Source organism: Talpa occidentalis, unplaced genomic scaffold (assembly GCF_014898055.3).
Source record: "Talpa occidentalis isolate TD23 unplaced genomic scaffold, MPIMG_talOcc4v2.1 talOcc4.7, whole genome shotgun sequence".
Classification (NCBI taxonomy): Eukaryota; Metazoa; Chordata; class Mammalia; order Eulipotyphla; family Talpidae; genus Talpa; species Talpa occidentalis.
Window position 1 is genome coordinate 29275873 of NW_023605083.1, and position 23341 is coordinate 29299213.

Consider the following 23341-nt stretch of genomic DNA (forward strand, 5'->3'; position numbering starts at 1 on the left):
ATTAACATGGTAGAAGTAGTGTGGGGGAGGTGGAAAAAGATGCTGAGAGGGGAGGAAAGGAGGAAGCAAAAAGGAAGGAAAGAACAGTAGGAACTGTTGTTATTAAATATTGAGTTTATAGATTAAACCAGGAAGAATATTAACCAAGAGATGCAAATGATTACTCAGGAATTTTTTTCAACATGGAATATAAAAGCAGGGCAAGAAAACTAGCAAAGCAAATACAGGTCAGCAGCAATCCAGAGGGGAGAGAATTACCTAGCACTCATTATCTAGAATACCAATAATACATTTACTGGTGTATAAAAGCAATTTTCATATATTGTTAAGTATTGCTGGAAGGAGTTGGTATCACTTTTTAAGAGTTTGAAATCTTCTAGTACATCTATGATCTTTCAAAACAGTTATTATTTGGAAATAAAGTTCTTAGTAAAACAATTCCTACTTTTTGAATACTGAGGAAATTGGAAGGATACTCCCTAATGCGCTATACTGAATGAACTGTTATAAAGCACTATGTTAATAAAGGCTGGTAGGATTGAGCTCTGTGCCAATGAAAATGAGTGTAGCATTAACAATGTCTGCTGGTCGAGAACATGGACAGCACTTCCAGTAAACAAACATGACAGCGCTTCCAAAAATAAGTAATCTACCTCAAATAGATAGTTCTCTGCTGCTTTTCTGACTAATAGATGATGAACAACATTTCCCATTAAAAAAAGAATTTTGATGAATAATATATTAGGGTGATATGCATACACCTGTTAAGAAGACCATTATGTAAGTTAAGATGCATTATTTTGGAGGAAAGCCAATGAATGACTATCTGAAAAATGTTTCTCATTGCACGTGGGATGGCTGGAATCAATCTTCTCAGTCATAGTTAGATTTGCCATCCAATTCTTTGCCCCAGAGCCTTGACTTCTTAGTGATTCTGGAGTGAAATTTACATTCATTTGTTAGTTCCCTGCCCTTATTCTTTTGCATGCACTATCACACATGTTGTTCTATGACAGCAAAAGCACTTAGATCCAAGGATGGTTTTCTCCTGCTCCCTCAGCCCAAACCTGCATTTGCTTCGAAATAATCTTTTAAGGAAGCAAAACACTGCCATGCCAACAATATGAACAGGACATGAAGGGAGTCTTTGTGGAGGGTAATAATCAGTTTGTATTTAGTAAGATAAGGAAAACCAGGACAATGGGCAATACTCTGTTGTGAGTCACTTAGCTTTATAGAACTAATTGTCCACATCACACTTAACCCAGCAGAATAGTCGATCTCAATATCTGTCTCTGTCTCTCATGCACACACACACAACATTGCTAGTGTAATTTATTCAGAACTAATTCATTAATCTATTGGGACTGACTGGACTCAATGGCCAGTGATAATTAAATCAAGATATCATATTTTGCATGGAAGAGAGAATTAATAACTTTGCCTTGCCTTTATAACTTCCAATGACTGTGAGACATCCAGAAATATGCCCTTTTCCAAATAAGTGTTACCACATTCTTTTGTGAGGAAAATACTTGCCTGCACCTTTTCAATGTATTGATATTTCCTCCCCTCCAAGGCAAATGGTGAAGAGGAAATATGGAGTTGTGGGGACTTTTTCACTCTCTTCAATGCATTTGCTTCTAGAAAGAGAAGAGCTGCAGATGCAGGGTAGCAACTCTAGCTCAGGTGTAGTACAATCCTTTTGTGTAACTCAGAGCTGGAGAGCGAGCCTGAGAGAGGCACACATTCAATCTATATTCACCAATACTTTCCCACCACCGACTTCAGTGAGAAACTAAAATGATCATGCCTGATTTTTAAAAACAAGGACACCAAAAAAGTCACAGTCTGATGAGTTTCATTCTTTGTCTTTACCTGAGCAAGCACCTAAGGACACAGGGCTTTCAAATAATGAGGAGGATCCTTTGTTCTCTCAGATTTCATTTAAAGGGAAAGTGGGTCGAAGGGCTTCCCCTGGGAGGGAAAGAAACCCCAGAAGCCAGATACAGGGGAGCGGGAGATTTCCCTCCCACTTCTTTTCCCACCCTGCAAAGAAGTTAATTGAATCTATTTTAGGGATGCTGGGGGGAGGGTAGCACTCAGGCAGCCCATTCTCTGAGCCCATCCATCGCCTCATTCTCCAATGTGGCTTGGACCAGCCTCTTCTCCCTGACACCAGGCAGTCAGGGGCTCCGAGAACCCCTTTCCAGCCACAGGCAACAGAGCCAGTACCGCATGCATTCTGGCGCCCTAAAAGGTATGTCTCAGCCAAAGTGCAAAGTTGTATATTTAGACCTGAAAAGCATAATTAGAGTCATTCAAAGCAGCAAGTTACAGTACCTTAAGAAGTCTGACAGATGGGAGAAAGGCTGCATGGCACAGCTTCCGGATGGTCCAGTTTAGGGGTCGAGGAGCATCAGTTTGATTCATGACCCTTTCCAAATTCCACCAGGAAAACCAGAAACTGCAAACCTGAGCAATGCCTAGAAAATAAATAATCCCCCACGGCCCTGGCATCCCATGGTCATGTCCACACCTGCGAATTCCATTAGGACAGAGGCTTCCTGGAACTTGGGAGACTAGTCAAGAGGCGTTGCCTGAGCCACTGAACCTTCTTAAGAAAGCCACCTCCCCTCTCCCGCAGCAGTGCTCATGCATACCAAATGTGGCTGAATGGAGGCACGCTGCCTGCAGCTTCGGGGAGGGAACGCAAGGTTTTGAAGGAGAGGGACAGCCTGCAGGAAGCAGCCTGGGTTGGAGTCAGAGCAGCCTGCTCCAAATGCACTCTCCCTCTCCCGCTCTCCTCCCAGCAAACGCAGGTCAGGCATTGGGGGAGAACCCGGGCCATTTGCTCTGCTTGCTTGGTTTGGGGGGGAGCCAGGAGGAGAGCAAAAGGGAACATCAATAAAGCCAGACAAGGAACTTGCACTTTCTTGCACAAAGCATCTTTGAGGGGCTGGAAACTGGCACAGGGGGAGGGGCTAGGACACACCGGGAAGGGATGCCTCTGAAGGATCAGATAAAGAGATAAACACTTTCATTTTGATTTATGTGACATAAGAAATTGAGAGCAATTGTAAAATGGATCTATAGTAAAAAGGATCTCTGTCATGTTCTGGGGGTTTTATTAACTGGAATTGACAGTCTTCAATCCACCCTGATACATGCAGTACAGAGATGATAGATAGGCAGACAGATGAGAGCGAAGCAAACTCACACACAGAGAGAGGCAAGTTATTTCCTTCATAGAAAGCTGTAAAAACTAATGTATATTTGGCTTATCCTTTAGAAATGGCAGTTTCCAAATTGTGGGCTATCCCCTCTTGGAGAGTCACTTGATACTCTTTGTAACAAAAATTTAACCCTTAAAGTGCCAAGTGAGCTGCTTTCTATAAAATATGGGGTTTCCTAGATTGAGGCTACCTACCCCATCATTTTCAAAGGATGGCGTGGAGAGAATTGCTGTACTCGTGTGTACAGACTTTAGGGTTTCTGAGGGGAGTGAGAATAAAGGGGAACTTTTCAATTTGAAACAGAAACGGGATAGTTTCACCTAAAGTAGGAAAGTCTGGTGGCAGCTGAGTTGGGAGGAGTCCTGTCCCAACCCCCACATACAGCTACTTCCCCGCCCCCAGGCATCCATGGCTACCCAGGAGAATGCCCATATGCCTAGAGCATTGCCATCTTACTTATTTTTCCTCATTACATCCCTCCCTATGACTATACTGATTTTATATTTCTAATGAACAGAGATGGATCAACCCCAGTTTCATGACAACTATGCATTCTGAAGCAGAACTGAGCAGGTGAGGAGCAGATGTGGTGCCCTGTGACCCTGCTGTAATTCTGAATTTGAGACAACCTGAATTCTCTCTGGAGCATAGTAAACACCTGAAGCTTTGCATGGCAACACACCCACCCCAAGGTGGTCCTGAGTCACAGGTCCAAAGATAGTATTGCAGAAAATCTAGTTCATTTACTGGCCTTGAATAATCACATTCATACATTTAATTATCTTCTATTAGACATGATCACTTTATTAGATCCCACACACAATTGGTTCATTCTGCCACCATTCTATTTCCACAAAGAATTAGAGGAATCTTTAAAATAGTAACAGGTAATGTGTATGTATCAGGCATTGTGCTAGGCCCTCTGAAGGCAGCAGTTAGTTTCAGCAAAAATCCTAGGAATTAGATGCTACTGTCGTATCCTCATTTCACAGATTAAGCTTGGGAGGCCCACTTAGCAACACACCTAAATCACAGAACTAATAAAATATGAATTTGGATTGAAAGGCTGTCTACTAGGGATATAAAGATAACCTTTCTGTTTTCCCTTTTAAGGCCCTCTACTTAAGGGGCCACAGAATTCAAACCATCACCTTATTAGCTTCTGTGGGACTTAAGCTCATATAAATGTTGAACTGAATGACTCTGAAGAACGAAAGCTCAGCATTTCTTTCAGATTCATCCTTTGGTGTGGCATTGATAGCGCAGTTGACACCACATATTCTGGGATCAGCTGCAAGGTCCAAATTCCATTCCTGACCCTGGCCTTGAGCATTTCATTTATGTTCTCTGTGCCTCATCGAGATAAAAATGAAACCACAAACCTAAGATTATTTGTGAAAACTAGGTGAAATAAAGGCAAAGCACTTAGCACAGTGCCCGGCACATATTAAGTCCCTTACACCACGATATATCTTCCAGGCAGTAGGTGCTGACAGTAAGGTGGGAATCTACTATCATTTCTATTAAGAATGCACATCTGTCCTTATAGTATCAGGTAATGAAGTCAAGCAAGACAGATTAAACTTGAACGAAAGCTTCCTATCAGTTACCATGAGTTTAATAAATGGGGTAGAGGGATGCGGGAGTGGATGAGGGCAGAGGGGGTTTCCTCGTGCTGTCTGGCAGATCGCAAGATGTTGCCTTTAATGGCGCTACAAGACTCCAACCTCCCTAAGCTCTTAAATGCGATTAAGTGATTCCCTTGAGGTTATAATTCTGCTCCATGAAAATGCTGATACACTGTGGTTGCCTCTCCCTTGCCCCTCACTGTTCCAAAAGGTTAAGGACCCCACAAAAATGACAGCATCATTCTAAAAACACACAGCCTTTGATCCTCCTAGCCCTTTTAATTTTTACTGAATAACTTTGGTCAAAGAGAATAGTTACGAACTCTGCAGCATGGAGAAAGAGGATTCACAGGCCTCTCTAATGGCAATTAGAAAAGCACAAAACCTCTGTGGAATTGATTTGGAGTCTACACTGCAAAAAGGTAAAGATCAAAGAATGATGACAGAGTGTGAGAAGAGGTTTTTCTTCCACCATTGGAGTCGTTTGTGCCAGAATTATTTGCTATCGAAAGGACAAAGCAGAGTTTTCAGGACCCGGACTCTACTTTCAAGAAATGATATTTTCACACGAAATGATGCCTTCCCGGGTTTTAGAATCTAATGAGAAAAGGGCATAAAGGAGCAAGGCGAGGCCCAAAAATTAGTATCTCATAAATGAAAAATACTATTTTACAAATTTGATGAATGTTGATGCTTTAAATCTACAGAACAAATCCTGCAGGTTAAAAAGTCTAACATGACTCTTAGCTTTCATTATCTCCCAAAAATGGCTGAGCCCATCAAACTTTTCTCCTTAGAGTACCTGTCTTTAAACAAACCAACTCTTTTCCATGCCACATAAGCACACTTCCCATTTATCATTTTTGCTATTTATTTTCCATGCAAATCATGGCAAATTTCAGAATCATGAAGAGATTTGAGCTGTCTTAATACCAGCAATGTGATACATACATTCAACTTGCCATTCTTTTGAAAACCATGCTCCATATTTAAAAAAAAAAAATCCTGGCACCCTCAATGAAGCATTACACCACCTCGCACAGTCTTCTTTTATGCCCCTTACATGCAAAAAGGACTGATCAATGAAAACCAGAAAAATGGGCTAATCCATAAAAATCAAGAAGGAAATGACACAGTATCCAGGTAGTTCAGAATTTTGCAAAACCTCCTCCTAAATGTATTTTCGATATACAACTTTTCAAAAATACTCCAATCCAATTTTTCAGTTTGTTATTGAATATTGACATTCACAAGTATCCAAACAGTAATTGAATAGATATGTTTGGGTGCAAAGAGATTAATGTGGAATACACAGTGCTAAGGGATGATATACAAGCATCTAAGGGAATTTTCAGGTCCAGATGAACACTAAGATTTTGTAGATTACTTCATTTGCCCCATATTTTAGAATCGTCATGTTAACATCTTGCTTGATTTATGACTGGTTTCAGTTATTAACTTTGCTGTATTTGACAATTCACTTTTAATCAGAAAATCATTTGGGTTATGAACTCTAGCAATTTATCATCTTTGTCAAAAATACATGCATTCTCTTTTTTTTCCCCTTTAACTACACTAGATAAAGCTATGCAATTTTCAGGAAATTTTAGATGCTTCTACACTTTATTTCAAGTTATTTAATAAGCCTCTTTATAAATTCCACTAACCTATAGAACAGTTTTTAATTATGTCTTTTTCTTCACTTAAGGTATTCTCCCTATTTTATAGGTAAATAATCTAAAAATACATGAATATCTATGAAAATAAACAACTTAATTTGTTAAGTAGCATTTACTCTGGAAAATGAGAAGAACTGTCTGCTCCATTTCTATCCCAATATTGGAATCTCCCGGCTTCCCTGGCTTCCCTGGCTGGTAGACACCCTCTGCATGAACACTGTAGTCACTGCAGGGTGGGGGATGGAAGGGGTAGGGAAGAGGGGGAAAGCAGCCCAGGGTTGGGTGACCCCAGTAGACAGGAAGTCCTTCCTTAGACTGGGGTAAAATGTGCTTCCTGTGACTTCCAGCTTATTTCCCTTCAGAGAACGGTTCTCCAGATGTAGATTGATAGGCATGAGGCTCCATTCAAACCTCCTCTTGCTAGATCAGACTATTTGAACCTTTACATGACCAAGTGTAGTTATTTAAAAACCCTCTTTAGGGTTAGAGTCAATATCACAATATCAAAACATTACATATAGGGGCACTATAAATATAATAGTGCCCATCCTCTTAAGTTCCTTGAACTACTACTTGCAAAGGTGCTTTAGGGAGCTCTGAGGGAAAACTCAGTAATAATTCAGCTTCTTTTAAAAATTATCTCGGGGGCCTTCCCTGGTGGCTCAGTGGTTGAGCACTGGGCTGCGAAGCTGCCCGCAGCCTCTGCAGTGCCAGTTCGATCTCCGGCCACCTGCAAGGGTCCCACATGGTGCTCATACCTCTCCTGCCACCCGCTGCTCCCCTCAGCAGTGTATTTTGTCAGTCTACCTGTTCTGTTCCCCGCTCTGGTGAATTCTCTCACCCTCCCGCGCTTCGGACTGTATCCCGGTTCTTGTATAAATAAATAAATCTTTAAAAAAAATTATCTTCATGAATTAGTTTATTTAACATAGTTTAAGTAATACTGTGTGTGTGTTCACGTGCACATGCACACACACTCTCTCTCTTTCCCTCTTTCTGTCAAAGAGGGTGTGACAAATAGAACCTCTGTTAGAAAGTGACCACTATCATATGTGAAAGATGAACTATTGTGTGAAATTTCCTTTGTCTGACCCTGACTCATAAGTGGTGGTTAAGTCCCAGCTAATGGGAAGCCCATACTTGTATCAAGAAATGGCCAGAAATTGGCCCTTCCGTGCTTCATTCTTCCCTCTGTTAGCTGTGAAGTCAGGCTAGATCAAACTCAAGTCCCCACGTCTTAAGGGTTGTATTGCCTGAGCCAGTCACTTAATATTTTAGAGCTTACTGAGGCCAATGGGGACCTGGAAGTCTCCACCTAGAGATTTTTGTGATGATTAACAGCAATTAACATGGTATTGACAGAAAAAAAAATTGAAAGGAGTTATGATGAGGACAGTGACTAGTATCTCTTTCACTGACACTACCAGCAGGTCAGCACAAAGCACAAGCCACATGTCCAGTGGCTGAGCTCAAGCCCAAACTTGACCACAGATCCCTTGTTTTGACAAGTTTCTTCATCTCACTGTACTTTAGATTTTTCATTTGCAATTTGGAAATAATAATACTACCCATGTCATAGACTATTTGGAAATGAATTAGCTAATATGAGCAGAAAAGCTCATGCAAGTGGGCCTCCCCTGGTGTCGCAGGTGGTTGAGCGCCATGCTGGGAAGCTGTCTGCAACCTCTGCAGTGCCGGTTCAATCCCGCCGGCCAGCGAGGGTCCCACATGGCGCTGCAGACCTCTCCTGTCGTGCCCGCTGCTCCCCTTAGCAGTGTGTTTTGTCAGTCTGCCTGTTCTGTTCCCCGCTCTGTCTCTGGTGAATCCTCTTATCCTCCCACGCATCTGGCCTGTACCCTGGTTCTTGTATAAATAAATAAATAAAATCTTAAAAATAAAGACAGAAAAGAAAAGCTCATGTAAGTGCTTACAGAATATTAGTAAATCATTAACAACATGATGTCGTATATGCTATCCTCTCCAAAGCTAGGCTTTTTGAAAAGCAAAGCAAAATATGTTCATTTCTTCCTTTGCTTCTTCCAGGACAAGGATAAGCTCCAGGGAACAAAGACGAAAACCACACCTGGCTTGGCTTATTACTTTCCTCTCTGAAGCTGGGGTGGGGGATTATGTTTCACTAACGGGGTACAAAACTTTAATACACAAATGCTTCACTTTGGAAAACACTAAGATATATTGGCAGCTGCAGTCTCACCAAAAATAAAAATCCTACACATACACTTATACACACAAACATACAACAAATACTCAAAGGCCAAGAACTAAAATATATCCCCACTCAAGCTTTGAAACAGTAAAACATCCATTCTCAAAGGGGGTGATTTTTTGGTAGTTGATTCTGAAATATTAATGAGTCCATGGAGACTTGTTAAAAATATAAGAATTTGAGATGTAAATATCCAAACCATTTAATATTTGCACACCTCTATTAAATATCCATTTAATATCTGCAGTGCAATTCATTATTGTAGATGCTCTGTATTCTGTGATTAGGTATTATAACATACACGTATGCACAGACATAATATAGGTATTTTAGAGAGTTTTACATTATGAAAGACATAAATGTAACCAGCTTGGAAAAGAACTCACAAATGATTACCCTTGGTGGTGTTGGGGGAGGAGGGGTAATAAGCACTCCTATTACTGCTTGAATAAATTGTGTGAATTGCAGGGACAGGTACCATTTCATTGCTAACAGTCAATGTAAGTTAAATCTTTTGGCCAATGGATGCTTGAATAAGACACAAGTTCAAGCTCAAGTCTCATATATACCTTCTCAAATGCCATCTGACTCCCTGTCTTTGAGAGGAGGGAGCCTGCCCCAGCCACATACCCAACCCTGTGCATCTGGGCCTTTGACACAATAGCTAGTGCCATAGCTAGTGCCATAGCTGGGTTGAGCCATAAGGTCCTCTCACCCGGGAAACAGACACATACTGTGATCTGGAAAATCCTCAAAGCGGTAGCTCTGAGCAGAAGATTAATGAAGAAAGCTAATAAAAACCCTATTTGCTCTCTATTTTTGTCAGCCTTCTGTGCCTCGTATCACTTATTTTTATTCTGGTATCATATTTTTTAACAACTTTTCATTTTTATTTTTAATAATAATAGTGGCAGGGATTATATGCTTTTAGCTTTTGCAAGGCATAGGCCCTTATTTTTGTGACAGCACAACATTTATACGAACACCTTTAATTTCTTAATCAGGGACAACTGGGTTTGAATCCACACTAAGCCACTAGGCAATTCAGGTAACTTTTACTAGTCTCATCTTTAAAGTAAATGTGGTAGCTAATTACCACAATGCTAAGATAGTGACTGATAACTGTGCCCATTGTGATAAAGTGGATTGTGTCTTCTAAATGTATGACTCATTTAGTTTTCAAAACACACCTATAAGTTTGTAGCATTACTATCCTCATATTTTATAGGTGAAGAAATAGTCTCAGAAAAATAAGAAAATTGTGGCTAGCAAATGAACCTGAATCCAAGTCTGATTCTATAATCTGTGCATCTAATTCTGCAATTTGTGCTCTTATCTACGACATTATGCCGCTGTGAATTAAAGAAAAAGGATAAGCAAGTTTCCTGTGGTTTTCCAAAGGAAGGTAGTATTTGATTACTGGCACAATCTGAAAAGAAGAAAAGTAATGAAGTGTATCTAACATCAGAATCCCACAGAGCACAGGACCAACAACTCTAAGTTTCTTAAGCTTTTACTGCTGACTTTCATACCCCATTCTCTATTTCAGTCCCATCTGCCTGGGACAGTGTACTGGGCCAGAAGTTTGGGCCTTTCTGGTGAAACAAGGATCTGTTCTGTCCTCTGGTGTTTCTAACATATCATAGAACGCCTGGGCCACCATATTTATTAAGTGGAAAAATAAATGTTTAAGGACTCACATGATTCTTTCAAAATCTCTCTCTCCACACACACACACACACACACACAGACACACACACATTTACTTCTCACCACCATCCCAATTTTTATCCCACTTACATTTCACAGATGAGAAAACTGAGACACAGAAAAGCTGAATCCTTGCTCAAGCTCACACAGTACATTTCAGAGTCATGGTTTTAATTCAAACATAAAATATACTATATAATGTTTTATAATAAATAAAAATAAAATTTATTTTAAGGCAACTGAATTTGTTTCAAATATTCTGTTAGATATCTTAAGAAACCATGGCCTATCAATCTTCACGACTGAAGAGTATTCTGAACACTTATTAGGGTAACAGAAGGTTTCAATAACACAAAAGGTAAAGGTGCGAGAAAACCTTATAACTATCTTAGGAAGTAGATATCAAGCTGTATGTTTAATCATATAAATAAAATTTATGACTATTTTTCAAGGTTACCAAAATTGGGATGAGAAGTAAATGTGTGTGTGTGTGTCTGTGTGTGTGTCTGTGTGTGTGTGTGTATGGAGAGAGAGATTTTGAAAGAATCATGTGAGTCCTTAAAACATGAAAAACACAAAACATTTGGGAAGAGAACAAAATAATGTATTTGTGAAACTTCAGTAAAGGCCTGAAGCTATTAATTCAGAAAATGAAGGTACCAAAGAAGAATTTGATTTATAATAGCTTCTAAATTAGCTAATAAATCAGATTCTGACTGCTGTTATTCTAAATACAGTCAAAGTCACCCACAAGAGCTTAACAGATAGAAGTGCTGTCATGGGGTATATGTGAATGACTACATGGGATCCTAGCTGTCTCTGGAAACCTTCCCTTATAAGGAAGATGATAATGGAAAGAATTATAATTCCTGCAGCCACTGAAATTATCCTTAAGAGGATATCCTGAGAAATTGTGTTGGGAAATAATAATAAAGTTTTAATGTATGTACTTTTTCCCTTATCTTAAATTCTTTATAAGTACACTACTGGCTACAGATGAGAGAATGATCAGTTCCATTTTATGAAAATGACCAAATTAAAACAGATCAAGTCATCCCCATTAGTGAAACCATGCAGTTAAGACAAAATCCAGACTCCTCATTTTTGTCTGTAATGTTGTGACTGATTTGTTTCTGGCTAATGTTCTAGCTTCAACTCTGGACTGTCCCCTACCATCATGCTTCAACCACACAGATTTTTTTCAGTTTCTATAATTCTTGTCACAGGAAATTTACACATGGTGCCCCTCTTAATGTACTTTCGTCTGGTTCTTCACAAGATCAGCTACTTCTCAAGTTCCAGTTCTCAGCTTAAGTGTAATCCCCTTAAAGTCCTTTCTTGATTTTTCTAACCTTCTCTTATCACCCATTGCATTTCTGGGTTTGAATTCTTTTTATACATTGTCAGAATTTATAATAAGGTAAATGGTTGCTTTATTTGTTTTTGGTCTTCATCTCCTACTTCAAGGTAATTTCTATTAAGGCAATTAGAGCTATATCCCAAAGTCCTATAATGTCTAAGCATAATGGATATGCAATCAAAATTTAGTGACTGTAGGGTGAATAAATGAAGAAATGACCTGGGATTATTTGTTATTTCTTTTCCTTCAAGCCATGTAAAGTTATCTCTTGATGCCTCATGCTTATCTGTGAGCTGGTTTAAACACATTGCTTTTTCAGTGCCATTTGTTTTCCTGAACTCTTAACTCCCATGGCATTGAAAAATCTAAGAATGACTTATTTGGATATCAAAAAATAAAAGGAGGACATTTTCAGTCTCTTTTCTGCTAGCTGAGACTAAACTCTAAACACAGAGTGGGATTTGGAAAAGAAAAGCAGAAGAAAAGGGGGAAGTAAGGATAGGAATACTTAAATCTGAAAATAATTCATGCCAAGAATTCAAACATTTATCACTTGTGAATCTGGCTCATTTTCAAACATCTCCCAGGATGTCAATTTCTGAAAGTCTTAATGTCAGAATATACCTTTTTGAAAAGAATTCCCTATTTAACATCAAAGCAAATCTCCTTTTGAAAGGAATGGGAACACTGACCTACAAATCAGCAGTAATTACTAGACTCACAATAGTAATTAAATCAAAAACTGATGTTCATGCCTCACCCAGTGATTTAACCAGCAGATTCTGATTTGTGACCCCAAATGACGCTAAAGTAAGGGTGAGGAAGGTGCTCATCTTTAACCTTGTTTTTAAAGATGAGCAAACAGAATCAGAAAATGGAGATAACTTGTCCTAGACCTTAAGTCTAAATCACTTTTTTCATCACTTCCCATGGTCTCTTCATTTCACAGTTAATTCTTGGAGTGAACCACATGCTGAGCAACCTTTCAACATATAATCTTAGAACAAAATATTGGCATATTCCGGAGCATGAGTAAATCTCAAAAAAAAAAAAAAAAATATATGAGACTGTAGAGAAAACAAAACAACAGTGGTAGAGATAAGATCAATGGTTGCCAGGGACTATTTGGCAAGTGGCACTGCCTGCAAAGGAACATGAGGAACTTTTTAGGCTGATGAAAATTTTCTGTATCATGAAAGTAGTAACTGTTACTGAGTGGTATATAATTGCTGGAGTTTATCAAACTATATATTGCATGTTATTTCATATTCTTAGAAATTATTTTTTTAAGATTTATTTATGTATACAAGAGCTGGGGTACAGGCCAGAGGTGTGGGGGGTGAGAGGATTCACCAGAGACAGAGTAGGGAGCAGAACAGGCAGATCAGTGGGTGAGACAGGAGAGGTCTGCTGCACCATGTGGGTCACCTCCCTGTCTGGGGATCGAACTCGTGCTGTAGTGGTTGCAGATAGTGTCATAGTGCTGAGATTTATGCAGGAAGGCCCCCAGAAATTACAATATTAAATGGCTATAGAGTCTTCAACTGTGTTATTTTATTCCCTGCAAGTCAGTGTCCATTTCTATTTTTACAATGATATCATGAAGATATTTGATCATACATTGTTGTGTATATCTGTATCGCCTTAAGATACAACTTAGGATGAAAAATAATTGGTTTATAAGTTATGAGTATTTTTTCAAGCTCTTGGCAGATATTTCCAAATTGTCATCAAGAAATGTGCCATTTTATAAGCCCCTTAGCTATATGTACAAATGTCCCTATTGCTATATCATTGACAAAACTAAGCCTATAATTAAATCAATTTTTAAGGTGATCACAGGAAAGGAAACATACTGTGCACTTACTTGGTAAATTAGAAAGTTCCATTTTCCTGTGACTAAATTTTCCTTGCCAATACTTAAGCAATTGCAATGCCCTATCACTTTTTATTATAGGCCCATTCAAATGGTGTGATGAAATTTCTTAAACAGCACCGGTTAATACAGGGATCTTCTGTTCCATGATATAATCTACAATCTATTCTAAGTGGACACTGTTGCTTCATATTCTCAATATTATTCTCAATATTATTAAGGGATTTTTTTTTCTTTCATACAAACCCTATCCCCATAGAGTCAAGAATCCCAGTGCCTGGAAATCTCTGTCCCTCAGCCTCTGATGGATACATCCGTGCAGCCGTCCGTGCAGCTGTGCTCCCCGCCATGGAATTGACTGGCAGAGGCAATGAATGATGTGAATGTTATTTCACTGGCCAGTTACCAAAAAAAAATGTAATATAGATTTCTAAGTTTGCCAGAATCTAAGCCACTAGAGACTCTGAAGATCAGAGCCAGTACCTTGAACTAAGCACTCTGGATTGCTAGCCAGAAAACAGAGAACTCTTTCTAGAGCTGTCACCTGGCACCAAACCACAAGGGGAAAAATCCCACTTGAAAATTGACTAGACCCTTCATGAAAAGAAAGATAGGTTAGAGGTAAATAGACTAAAAATAAAGTGCATAAAAGGAACTCTGCATAAATCCAAACTTACAGAAGATATCTAAATCCCAAAATTCTGGAATCATGAATCATGACAATTTTCAGCATCCTTGAATGTTGTTAATGACTGCTTAAGCATTCACCTGCAAGCCAAAACTTATTTTTGGACTGATAAGGTCATCTTCTGCTGTCATCCTGTCCATGCACTGGACAGCAAATTCTCAGTCACCCTTTAGTAGCCTAGTTCCCTCTTTACACAAGCTCCTGCCATCTGTCACCCCCAGTTCTGATGGGGGTGGAGGGGCAGAGGGTGAAAAGCAGAGTCCTGGAACCCTGAAGATATTAAAGAGGAGTGGTGGGGAAGTGTCTCAGCTGAATTTTCCTGGCTGTAGCACTAAGCAGCATGTCAACTATGGCAGGGCACCTCCCTCTTGTGAACCTAGGGATAATGGTATAGATTGAGTGATCGTTAGTGTCTGTTGAGCTCTTTCCAGAGCAAGTATCTTAGATTTCAAGTCCAGTTCCTCCCTAGATTATTTCCATTCACTTCCAGGGTGTCAAAAATGAAGCATTTAAGCATTACTTATTTAGAATAGAAGGTAAATACTGTCTAATCACCGAAGGGTCACTGTGACAGGACAGTCTTAATAGGTCAACCTCACCAAGAGCCATGTGGAACCATAGCAGTAAATGGAGACTTTTGCATGCTATAGGAGTTTATGCTGCCAAACATCTGGGCCAGATAGATCTGAACATATGCTTATCTTCAGGTAAGAGGGAAAAACATCAGCAAATCTTAGATCTGCTTTACTTTCTCAGGAGAGTGAAAGAATCATATCTCCAGGATATTAATGTGTAATACAAATATCATTTATTTGCTGTGCAATTACTTTTTTCTAGGCCAAAAATTTATTGATGCCACACTCACAGCCTGACCATGAACTAAAGATTTTACCAAATTTATGAAGATATCATTAAAAGTGATTTAATTAACATTGACTGGACTAAGTGGACAGATTTGTTAACTCAACCAACACCATTTGGACTGTTGGTTCTCTGTCCAGCACCATGCCAGGAGTGGAGGACACCAAGAAATTGCTATGTAGTCCACACAATGATGGTACATATAAACTGATTGCTTGAGAAAGCAAGTTGAGCATGGTGAGTGCTAAGCTAAAGACAAGAGTCAGTCTTAGAGTCAGTTTCCTAAATAAACTAAAATACAAAATCTTTACTAAGGGCGCAAGAAGATTTCATCCTTAAACTCTACTTTGGAGGAGTGGCAGAGCGTCATGTGGTGAATGATTCATGATGACTAGACCCACCAATTGAGAATACTCCATCAGGTATTCCTCTATTGCCACCAATTGAGAATACTCCATCAGGTAATGCACAAGTGGCCCAGTCAACCAGGATCATCCACCTGAGGGGGGAGGAACATCTTGTGATGAAAACCTACTTCCTAGGGTTCTCTACTTCGCAGCCTTACTTACTTGTCAATCAATTCTTCCTCCTTGAGAGAAATTCTAATACATTTAATATCCACCTCGTTAGACCACATTTAGTGGCATTATAGTCTGTCTCAGGAACTCCAGGGACTAGATAGGTGCTCCCAGGTTTGCTTCTGAATCCAGGTTCAGAAGGCAACATACCCAAAATGCTAATGCAAGTTCAGGAAAGGGAGTTTCTGAGGGTGACCCCTCATCTGGAATGCAGGGAGATATAGACAGTTCTGAGCTATTTCTGGAAGCACAAGAAATTGGTAACACGAGCACAGAAAGGGAGAAAGTCTCTTGTGAGAACAACTTTGATAAATATAAGGAAGAGGGCCTCTGGTATCTTTTGAAGAGAAGAAATAGTTTTGTTTGGCAAAAGGGTAGGTGGGGATGGATGGCAGTGCTGCTGAGATGATTGAATAGCATCACTGAAGTGGATGATATGGTGAAGGTCACTGGGTTTTTAATGTGGGGCTAAATGCCATCAGGATTGTTTTAGAAAATGACCCTAGTATCTGTGAAGAAAATGTATTATAGTGGCACAAGACTAGAGGAGGGAAAGTGAACCACACCAATTTACAGGAAACATATTACTGGTTCTTCATTTTTTAGTGGTTGAAGCCAATTATTTTCTTTAACCTCTATACCCAAAGGTAAAATTTTCTTGTAGTGTTGGATGTGAATATAATATTCCACAGATGTGCTTAATAACACCAAATTTATTTTTTATGTTGTGGCCTTTCCTTAAAACTAATTCTACAATATTGATATTCACACAAAAGAGACAAAGATGAAAAATATATTACTTCAAAGAAATATAGATTCAATGCCACTGGCTTCACACTAAGGTAAAAATCTACTATGTTTGATAGATTTTCCTCTATACCAAAAACAAACAAACATACTCTAATAGTCTAATAAATAAAAGACAAACAGACTTTAAGAAAATACTTTAAAGAGAAGAACAAAGACCCCGGGAGACGCGCACACAGCCCGGGCTGCCAGTAAGCTTGCGCGGAAGGCGCTCAGCGCGCGCTTGAAAAGCAAGTGCAGACCGGGATCGCAGCTGCCCAGGTCCCCGCGCCTGCGACCTAGGCTTGCGGGGAGACGCGCGGAGGTCCTCACTGAGGTGAAGGTCCCTCCCTGAGTAAGCAGGATCCAGGCGCCCAGGCACGGGAGCGGTGCAAAAGGCGCCATTCCCGCGCCACTGAACTGGGCTACAGCCTGCGTCCTGGAACTGAGGGCTTTGAACTGAGACCCGGGGCACGAAAATTCGGGGCGTGGGTTCTCCACGACGGTGGGGCACAAGGCAGACACAGCACCCCAAAGCTGTTGAGGTGTACCCTACCATTCCCGCTCTGTTCCCTGTCCCACGGGGTGGGGGGAGGCGAAAAACAGCCCCCCAAGGACAATAGGAGAGACCTCTGGCGCCACCTAGCGACCAAGAAAAAAAAGTCACTAACACCCCATAAAACAGGAAATTTCTTAAGACTGCTTGAAAAGGGCAGAAGGCTTCTGGAGGACCCAGTGGCCAGCCGGGAAGTTATTCCACGCCAGGCCCCTTCCGACCAGCAGTCTGAGCCCACAGAGGGAGCAGGCACCCACGTCCGGGGCAGACCGGGTGCGCAGAAGAGTGTGCCTGAAACCGGAGGCGCAGGGACTGCATCCCGCTTCACCATTTGAGAACAGGGACATTTCTTCAGTAAAAACTGCCTAAAACCAGCAGAAAGCTCCCCCAGAAGACAGAGATGGCTCCTGGAAGAGCCAGAGGGGAGCGGAGAAGTTCACCCAAGATGTCAGTCAGTCCAAACAACACAGTGTCCCAACGCATACGACAAATTAGAAAACAGACAGTAGGGAGTAGAAGAACCACACGCAACCTAAAAACTCCTCAGGAAAGAAGCACACCACAAAAAGAAAACCACTCCCCAGATTGCAACGACAGCAACTTGGAAGAACTTCTGAGCCTTCCAGAAAGAGAATTTAAAATTGCCATGATTAAAAAAGTGATAGATCAGAAGAAGGAAATTGAGTCCCTAAAGAGGGAAGTAAGAGAAATGCAGGAGATCAAAGAATTAATGGAGGAACTAAAGAACTCTGGGAAAAGCAATGAAAGCAGAATAGATGAAATGGAAGAACGAATAAGTAATCTTGAAGACACAGAAATAAAAAGAACCAAAACAGAAAAGGAAAGAGAAGTACGAAGGAAAAAGAATGAAGAAAGACTTCGGGAACTATCTGACTCCATGAGGAAAGGAAATATAAGAGTTATAGGAATTCCAGAAGGAGAGGAGAGAGATGTAGGAACAGAGAAAATATTCATGGATATAATTGAAGAGAACTTCCCAAATGCGAAGAAGGAGCTGAAAATTGATATACAAGAAGCAAGAAGAACACCAAACTTCCACGACGAAAGGAAAAACACAGCAAGACACATAATAGTAAAGCTCCCAAGAATCCAGGACAAGGAAAAAATAATGAAGCTGACAAGAGGGAAGAAACAGATAACATTCAAAGGAAAACCAATCAGGCTGACATCAGACTTCTCTGAAGAAACACTACGGGCAAGGAGAGAGTGGAGGGACATAGTCAACAGACTCCAAGAAAACAGATGCCAACCAAGAATACTCTATCCCGCAAAGCTCTCTTTCCTCCATGAAGAAAGAATATGGACCTTCCCAGACAAAGAGAAACTCCTGAATTTCATTGCGACTAAACCCCCACTCCAAAAAATACTACAAGGAATCCTAAAGCCAGAATCTCAGAGGGACGAATAACAACGAAAGAAGACAAAAAAAAAAAAGTTATTAAAAGAATAAATAAATAAAATCAAAGGAAAGACAAACATAATGGCAAATACAGATGCTAACATATCAATATTAACTCTAAATGTAAATGGACTAAACTCTTCAATAAAAAGACACAGAGTTGCAGCCTGGATTAAGAAACAAAACCCAACCTTTTGCTGTCTCCAGGAAACACATTTAGCTACAAAAGATAAAAATAGGCTCAAAGTCAAAGGATGGAAAACAATCCTACAAGCAAATGGGCCAAAAAAGAAAGCAGGAACAGCTATACTTATATCAGATAAAACAGACTTCAAACTCAAAAAAATAAAAAGAGACCCCAATGGTCACTACATTATGATTAAGGGGACAATACTTCAAGAAGAAATAACACTCATTAACATATACTCACCTAACGAAAGAGCACCAAAATATATCAGACAACTGTTGTCCTCTCTGAAAACAGACATCAGAGAAAACACATACGTAGTGGGAGACTTCAACACACCACTATCAACAATGGATAGATCGACAAGACAAAAAATAAGTAAAGAAACTAAAGCTCTAAATAAGGACCTAGAGCATTTGGGCTTAGCAGACATCTATAGAACACTAAACCCAAAAAAAACGGAGTACACATTTTTCTCAAGCGCACACGGATCATTCTCCAGGATCGATCACATACTGGGGCACAAGACAAACATCAACAGATACACCAAGATTGAAATCATACCAACCATCTTTTCTGACCACGAAGGCATCAAACTAGAAATAAATCATAAAAAGAAGGCAAGGAACTATCCTACCTCATGGAGATTAAAAGCCACACTACTGGAAGACCACTGGACTAACGAGGAGATCAAAGAAGAAATTAAAAAATTCTTTGAATTGAATGACAAGGAGGACACCAATATCCTAAATGTATGGGATGCAGCAAAAGCAGTAATAAGAGGAAAATATATAGCAATAGAAGCTCACATCAAAAAACAAGAAAGAACTCAAAGAAACAACCTAATCTCGAAGCTCAAAGATCTAGAAAAAGAACAACAAAAAACCCCAAAACCAGTAGAAGAAAAGAAATAATAAAACCAAAGCAGAAATAAATGAAATTGAAACTAAAAAAACAATCCAAAGATCAATGAAACCAAGAGCTGGTTCTTTGAAAAAATAAATAAAATAGACAAACCCCTAGCCAGGCTCACAAAGGAAAAAAGGGAGAAAGCACAAATACACAGGATCATAAATGAAAGAGGAGAAATCACAACGGACACAGCAGAAATCAAAAGAATAATCAGTAACTACTATGAACAGTTATATGGAAACAAGTTCAACAATCTAGAGGAGATGGACAAATTCCTACAACTCTACAATCACCCAAAGCTAGATAAAGAAGAAATAGAACACCTAAACAGACCAATTACAAGCAGCGAAATTGAAATGGTAATCAAAACCTCCCCAAAACAAAAGCCCAGGGCCTGATGGATTTACAAATGAATTCTACCAAACATTCAGAGACGAATTAGTGCCTATCCTTCACAAACTCTTCCAAAAAATTGAGAAGGAAGAGACAGATACCAAACACGTTCTATGAAGCCAATATTACACTAATACCAAAACCGAATAAGGACAACACAAAAAAGGAAAACTACAGGCCAATCTCCCTAATGAACACTGATGCAAAAATCCTCAATAAAATTTTAGCTATCAGAATCCAACAATGTATCCATAAGATAATTCACCACGACCAAGTTGGATTCATTCCAGGGGCACAAGGATGGTTTAACATCCGAAAATCAATCAACGTTATCCAACACATCAACAAAAAGAAATATAAAAACCATATGATAATATCAATAGATGCTGAGAAAGCTTTCGACAAAGTGCAACACCCATTCATGATAAAAGCCCTTGAAATTCTTGGGATACAAGGAACATACCTCAACATCATAAAGGCCATCTATGACAAGCCAACAGCCAGTATCATTCTCAATGGTGAAAAGCTGAAAGCAATTCCATTAAGATCTGGAACAAGACAAGGATGTCCACTCTCACCACTGCTTTTCAATATAATACTGGAAGTCCTAGCCAGAGCAATAAGACAAGAGAAAGACATCCAAGGAATCCAATAGGAAAAGAAGAAGTCAAACTATCACTATTTGCAGATGATATGATAATATACATAGAGAACCCCAAAATCTCCACAGAAAAACTAATTCAACTCATCAATCAATTCAGTAAAGTGGCAGGATACAAAATCAACACGCAAAAGTCAGTAGCCTTCCTATACACAAACAATAAATCTGAAGAAGAAGAAATCAAAAAAACCACCCCTTTTATTATCGAAACAAAAAAAATCAAATATTTGGGAATAAATCTAACAAAAGAGGTAAAGGACCTAGACAAAGAAAACTATAAAACACTGTTAAAAGAAATAGAAGAAGACACAAAGAAATGGAAAGACATCCCCTGCTCATGGATTGGAAGAATAAACATTATTAAAATGGCCATCCTACCAAAAGCAATATACAGATTCAATGCTATTCCAATCAAAATCTCAATGGCATTCTTCAAAGAAATAGAACAATTATTGATGAAATTCATATGGAATCACCAAAAACCCCGAATAGCCAAAGCTCTACTGAAAAAAAAAGAAGGAAATGGAGGCATCACACGCCCAGACTTCAAACTATACTACAAAGCCATAATCATCAAAACTGCATGGTATTGGAACAAGAACAGACATACAGACCAATGGAATCGAATAGAAAATCCAGAAATAAACCCACAGATTTATGGTCAACTAATCTTTGACAAAGGAGCAAAGACTATGCATTGGAGCAAAGAAAGTTTGTTCAATAAATGGTGCTGGGAAAACTGGGTCGCTACATGCAAAAGAATGAAGCTTGACCACTACCTCACACCATACACAAAAATCAACTCAAAATGGATTAAAGAACTAGACATAAGACCTGAAACCATAAAATACATAGAAGGAAATATAGGCGAAACACTACGGGATTTGCACATCAAAGACATCTTTACAGACACATCACCCAAAGCAGTGATAGTGAAGAGAAAGATAAACAGCTGGGACTACATCAAATTAAAGAGCTTCTGCACAGCAAAATAGACAATAACAAAAACAAAGAGAAACCCCACCAACTGGGAGAACATTTTTGCACCCAACACTAATGATAAAGGACTGATCACAAAAATCTGCAAAGAGCTGATGAGACTCAGCAACAACAAAGAAAATAATCCAGTCAAAAAATGGGCAGAAGAGCTAAAAAGAAACTTCTCTGAAGAGGAAATGCAAATGGCCAACAGACATATGAAAAAATGTTCAACATCACTTGTAATCAGGGAAATGCAAATCAAAACTACCATGAGATACCATCTCACACCAGTGAGAATGGCACATATTAAAAAAACTAGCAACAACAAATGTTGGCGAGGATGTGGAGAAAAAGGAACTCTCCTGCACTGTTGGTGGGAGTGCAAACTGGTCCACCCACTATGGAGAGCTGTGTGGAGATTTCTGGACCTACTAAACATAGAGCTTCCATATGATCCAGCAATTCCACTCCTAGGTATTTACCCAAAGGACACAGAAACATCAATTCCAAAGAGCACCTGCACTCCTATGTTTATAGCAGCACTGTTTACAATAGCTAAGCTTTGGAAACAACCCAAATGCCCAAAAATAGATGACTGGATCAAGAAGATGTGGTACATATATACCATGGAATATTACTCAGCATTCAAAAAAGATAAACACATGCAATTTGCAGCAACATGGATGGCACTGGAAGGGATCATGCTCAGCGAAATAAGCCAAAAAGAAAAAGAAAAATACCGGATGGTCTCACTCATAGCAGGAATCTAGAAAACTTAAATAAGGGACCAGGAAAATGAATATAAGAAAGTGAAAATCCAAATCAACAAAAACTATGAACCAGAGACACTTTTGGGGGTGGGGGGCGGGAGGGGAAGGATTGGGGTCAGAATGGGGCGTTTGCAATTGTATGGGGGAATATAAAAATAAAATTTAATATCAAAAAAAAAAAAAAAGAAAATACTTTAAGTAAATACTGAAGACAAGCTCATCTGAACTTAACAGTCTCATGAGGAAATGATAACTGAATTTTGAAGATTCATTAGTGAGATTTCAGATAATATACCTGGCAATTGTGTCAACATAAACTTGGGTAAATGGGCTGAACAATTTAAATTATTTTAATCTTTTTTTTTTCATTGAAAAAGATAGTACTCTTATTTCTCTTTAATTTTCCACTTGGAAGAACACCAGACTTTGAGTCTTAATCCCTTCAGTTCCTTATTCTGATGTGTCTCTAAAGGACTCACTTTCCCAAGATTTGAAATGTCCAAAGGGAAGCCTTGGTGTTGAATGATAACTTTCAGATATTATTTTTTAGGAAAGGAACATTTTTACATTATTTAAAAAGTTTAAAAATATATTTATGGAACTTTTTGCCATTGAAAATAGGCAACGGTACTTTGGAAAGAAGATCTATTAGAAATCAAGATGAATTTTTTTCATATACCTGTTGGCCATTTGCATTTCCTCTTCAGAGAAGTTTCTTTTTAGCTCTTCTGCCCATTTTTTGACTGGATTATTTTCTTTGTTTTTGCTGAGTCTCATCAGCTCTTTGTAGATTTTTGTGATCAGTCCTTTATCGTTCATGTTGTGTGCAAAA

The 23341-nt window shown here is 39.3% G+C and overlaps 1 protein-coding gene across 10 annotated transcripts in view; it reads right to left on the reverse strand.

Moving 5' to 3' along the window:
- The window catches only part of TRPM3 (transient receptor potential cation channel subfamily M member 3), a 512968-nt gene that overhangs the window by 476310 nt on the left and 13317 nt on the right, over positions 1–23341 (reverse strand). For 9 of the 10 annotated variants that reach the window (XM_054689399.1, XM_054689395.1, XM_054689398.1 and 6 more), the window contains exon 1: positions 2344–2787. The exons of the other annotated variant lie outside the window; for it this stretch is intronic. In XM_054689399.1, coding sequence (XP_054545374.1) covers positions 2344–2520 — 177 coding nt within the window. In that variant the 5' untranslated portion in view covers positions 2521–2787. Of the gene's footprint in view, positions 1–2343; positions 2788–23341 lie in introns of those variants that run through there. 10 annotated transcript variants of the gene reach the window in all.